General features: G+C 41.4%; 1 protein-coding gene across 1 annotated transcript in view; it reads left to right on the top strand.

The window, feature by feature from the left end:
• The window catches only part of LOC105271304 (beta-1,4-glucuronyltransferase 1), a gene marked incomplete in the record, with an annotated part of 28,735 nt that overhangs the window by 19,345 nt on the left and 4,499 nt on the right, over positions 1 to 4,891 (top strand). The window contains 1 exon segment of the mRNA XM_011312770.1: positions 20 to 200. Coding sequence (XP_011311072.1) covers positions 20 to 200 — 181 coding nt within the window.

The following is a 4,891-nucleotide window of genomic DNA, read 5'->3' as shown; positions in this document are numbered from 1 at the left end:
ACTCATGTTAAATTTTCAGATGGACATCTGATGTAATTCCTGGTGCAAAAGGATATCAAGACGTCGTTCAAGGAGTCACGTACATAAGTCATAATGTGACAAACTTTGAGTTTCTTTATGAACCATTCTACGTATCCAAAGATACGGCTCCAGCGCATGATGAACGGTTTTTAGGGTATGGATATACGAGAAATACACAGGTAAATTTTATAGATTGTAACGAAATGAGCCCAAAGTTTGCGGACAAACACTTTGTCACTGCATATCACGGTAAAATTGAGTAATTCCGAAATTTACGATTTCATTTCATTCAAGGTACAAAATTTGAATCGTGACTATGCCTGGAAATATGGAAATAATGATTGAACCCTGTTTTATTGCGTGATTTATTCCTAACAGAATAAACATGGCATATCTTATGGTTATGTTATGGTTATCGTTAAGAAACGGATAGGCATTTGCTGCCCTCTTGCCACCGAACCCCTACTGGGCTATTGTGGCTCCGTTTTCCTACTGATCCCTATATTTTTAGGCCAGCTTTTCTCACCAGTTCTAGTAGATTCCCGGCGCCTAGGTCCGCTACGTAGCTGATGCTAGGGAAGGCGGTTCCCCAGCAACTTAGCCTTGTTGTAGCCAGTGCAGGGCAACTGCAAAGTATATACAGGCTGTCCTCGTCTAAACTCGTGCCCTAAACCTACCATGTCCAGTGAGGAGCCTGATTGTGGTGCTCAGTTCCTCTCTTTTCATATTGAGTAGCTTTTCTGCCCTTTTCTTGTTTAGGGTTGGCATGAGGGCTTTGGATTTTCTGCAGGTTGTGATCTGCTTCCATCGCCCTTGGTGTTCCTTCCAGAGTTTGTTTTTAATTTGAGATATTCCGGTAGCGAAAGGGACTCCCACTGTCATGACCTGGTCATCATTTGACGCCCCATGCCTTGCCAGTTGGTCCGCTATCTCGTTTCCTTTTATCCCTTTGTGGCCCGGGACCCATGCGAAAGTTATTTTATTGGTTGCCCCTAATGCTTCTATAGCTGCCATCGTCTCCCAGACCAGCTTCGATTCGGTGCTTGGTTTCTTTAGGGCTTTGATGGCAGCTTTGCTGTGCGATCAGACACATATATGTTTTCTTGAGGTCGGTTTTGGTAGGAGAAGCTTTATGCAGTTTTTAATTGCAAGGATTTCCGCCTGAAAAACAGTGGCCAGGGGTCCAATGGACCAGCTGTCTCTGTGGTTTTCTTTTGGCCCGTATAGCCCTGCACCGTATTGGTGTCCACGGCCCGAGCCATCCGTGTACCAGTGTATTACATTGCCACCTGGTGATTGTTTTACCATTTCCCAGTCCTTCCTGTCAGGTATATAGGCCTTGAAGCCCTTCCTGATCAGGTACCTCCTGGTTGTTCTATCCTGATCTATGTTCAAGGGGCTCCTCTTCAGTATATCGAGCTTGGCATGTGCCGCACTTGACTGATTCCATTCCCCCTGGCATATCAGCCTATAGGCGGTTGCCTCTGCCTTGTACAGTACCGCTAGATCAAGTGGTGGTGTGTTCATTGCCACTTCCAAGGCTTCGGTCGGTGTGGTTTTCATCGCCCCAGTTGCAGCCCTGAGGAAATTTCCTTGGAGTGCTTTTAACTGGTTCTTAATCCTAACCTTCCTTACCCTGGGCCACGATATCACAGCAGCGTACATAAACCTTGGCAGTAGTACCATCTTGTATAGCCATAGGCTGATTTTGGGGTTCAAATCCCACGTCCTTCCTATGGCTCTTTTGCAAGCCCAGAGTGAGGCATATGTTTTGCCCATCTGTGTGGATATGGGTTGTTTCCACTGAAGCTTGGTGTCCAGAGTTACTCCCAGGTATTTCACTGAACTAGCGTCAGCGATGTCAACTCCTCCAATTTTGATTGGTCGTGGAGTGACCACTTTATATTTTCTGGTGAAGATCATGGCAGACGTGGTTCCAGGATTAACTGTTAGTTTCGTTTGCCTACACCATTCCTCCAGTATTCTCACAGCATGGATTTGTCTGTCTCTTGAAGTTTCGAGGAAGTTTCTCCTGGCGACAATGGCTATGTCATCAGCATAGCCGTTCACCAGAAAGTTCTCTTCTCTCAATTTCTCTAGAAGATCATCGACAACTAGGCTCCACAGGAGTGGAGACAAGACTCCACCCTGTGGACAACCCTTGGCATATCTTAGTATACAACTAAATTTATTGAAAAAAAAGTGTCATGATTTCGATTTTGTGAAATCTCGATGTGTTTTTTTTCTTTTTTCTACTCTTACCGCTAAAGATTTAATCCGCCGTCAAATGAGTGATCTTTGTCAAATTCTGTCCGGCGTATAAAAACCCTAATTCACAAAATTGAAAATGTCACGTTCAGAGAAATGAAAAATCTTCTCGTGATTATTTTCATTTTCGTCATAAATCCTAACTTCATGAGTTATGCACAGTTATTACTAATTTTAAACAATTGACATAGGATATCTTCGAGAAAAATATATGACTGAAGATGAAAATGAATTTTACTGATTTATAATAATTTTCTATGGTGGCTCTCCAAAAAAAAAACTTCAATCAATTATGAGACGAGAATAATTTATTGGTAAAGTAAATAATTTCTTTAATATCTGTGGAAATAGTTCATTTTCGGGGTCGCGACTCAAAGAAAAACAATTAATACAGACATCGTACGTAAAGATGAATTTTGTGTCACTGAGCTGGGCTTTTTCTACCCCAAGATGTCTCAGACATGAGTACTCTGCCCATCTACTGCACTTATTGCATTGGACCCAAGTTGAGCAATTCGTCGCGGTCTCATCTCTTCCACAGTACAAACAACGAGTGCTGATATCTTCCGAATTGAGGAGAATCCCTTTCCTGATTTTCCTTCGTTTTTCATCACCATCAACTGCGGACATTCTAAAGAAATTTCCTGCGAGAATCTCTTCAATATAATGTAGTACAAAGATTCCACAATTATAGCTGTCTGCTTGTTGTTGATGAGTTGGGACTTTCAGGGACCAGTCAATTCGGGATGCAGGAAATATTTGTAAATGATAAATGATTGAAAATTTGTATAATTTAAATATATACCGAAGTGATTTTGAAGAGCTCAAGATATTATTATACTTTCTTGTAACTATCAATGAAAGTGTTGAGTCTCGTTCTCTCATTTCTCTTCAACTGGTTTCCAGCTGGATCAATGAAATACAGGGTGGAATTCGCTATGTCAGCAGAGAGTAACACCCAATGGCAATTATTAACATTGTAAGGGAGGAAAATGCCTGATTTATCAACCAACAAATCACGATACCGAACATAAAAATCTGAGGGTAATGATCTCTTGTTCGTTCTCACTCCTGTGATGAAATACTGACTGATCTCACAGTTAAGATATGCTACATCGTGATTTCGTTGTGAAGACCTCATAATCTTCGCTGCCCAGTAATCAGTCAGGGTGTCTGTGATCGACTTTCCATCGAATATACAAATAAAATCGTCTGACATAACGTTAATGTTGGAAGAACCATCACTAGCTTGAATCGAGGCCACAAAAAACAGTCGGGGTGGGCTAGGAAAATGATAATATTCTGGGTTTGAAACTGTGTGATTATCATTGTACTCCAGGATTCGTTGCATCCGGACTTCTGCAAGCTTCCTAATTCTATTGCCTTGCTGATAATTAGTCTTTTTTTTATGTTGGGCCGGCCCACGTTTCCAATATTCCTGGGATTCTTCGTTATCCGGTTCGTTTATTCTTTTCCCGGGACGTTTGGCAGAAACTTTTGGGATTCGTAGATATAACTCCTTATACACAGCTAGAACGTGATTATGAGCTTTAGTGATAAATCTCGAGGCTTTCAAGGGCCTATACTTCTCTAATTTCATTATTCCGAAGTGGTTCTCAGCAGACGCGTTAGCAAAATTTTTTTGCTTTGGAGCCAACAGGGTTCACTAGAGGCAGACGTATGGAAGCAGGTCCTTCATCAAGTAATCTGAGAATTCACTCGATTGGTACTTGTTGATGTTTCCTTGTTGATGGACTTCTTTCATACATGGTTGGAGCCACGTTATGTGGAGAATCCTCAATCTCTCGCTGGACGAGATTGAGGGCCTCATCAATCTCTTTCCCAAAGGGTCCGGTCGATTTTCCGAGTTTCTCGAAGGCCGCAACGACGTCATCGGTTTCAACAGGAGATTCCAAGATGATGAGGAAAGACTCGACTCGCGAATTCATTGAATTGAAACTAGTGCTGTGTGCAATCAGAGCTATGCATTCTAGGAATAATTTGATTCTCTTATTATCCATTTTCTTCTTACGCAGTCACCTCAAAATAATTTTGATGAGGTGAGCATAACATAGGAAATGTTTGATGATGTGAGTTGGTAACGGAATTTCGTTAACAATCTTGTTAAACAATAAACAAGTTCTACATACTCCATCAGAGTGAGTTCATTCCAAGCTCCTATAATAGCATTGATACTAGCCCAAGACCAGTCTGTGATGATTGACTCGAAGGGAGGCCACGAAATATTGTTCTCATCCCAATAGCTTTTGAAGAATTTGAAAAATTCTCTAATAGAAGGTGTTGAATGATCACTTGATATAAATTCCAGAAGAGGCAAAATTTTGTTCCCCACATTGACCACACCCGAGTAATAATCAATTCTCCTAGACTTGGGAAGGGGTTTCCTGACAACCGAGCCTGTCGCATCAAAATACAACGTCGAGACTGCGTTTCCTTTTAAAAAAGCTAGGTGCTTTTGGCACCCTAAATATATTTCAAAAGGTGCCATATATTGTCGAATATAAGGATGATTATTCTGCGTATTGGCAATACTCAGAATAATATCCAGAATATCATTTGCATGGGAGTCATTCTCCGATAT

The sequence above is a fragment of the Fopius arisanus genome, unplaced genomic scaffold (genome assembly GCF_000806365.1).
Source record: "Fopius arisanus strain USDA-PBARC FA_bdor unplaced genomic scaffold, ASM80636v1 scaffold00107, whole genome shotgun sequence".
NCBI classification, from domain to species: Eukaryota; Metazoa; Arthropoda; class Insecta; order Hymenoptera; family Braconidae; genus Fopius; species Fopius arisanus.
This window is presented reverse-complemented; position numbering and strand designations above follow the sequence as displayed.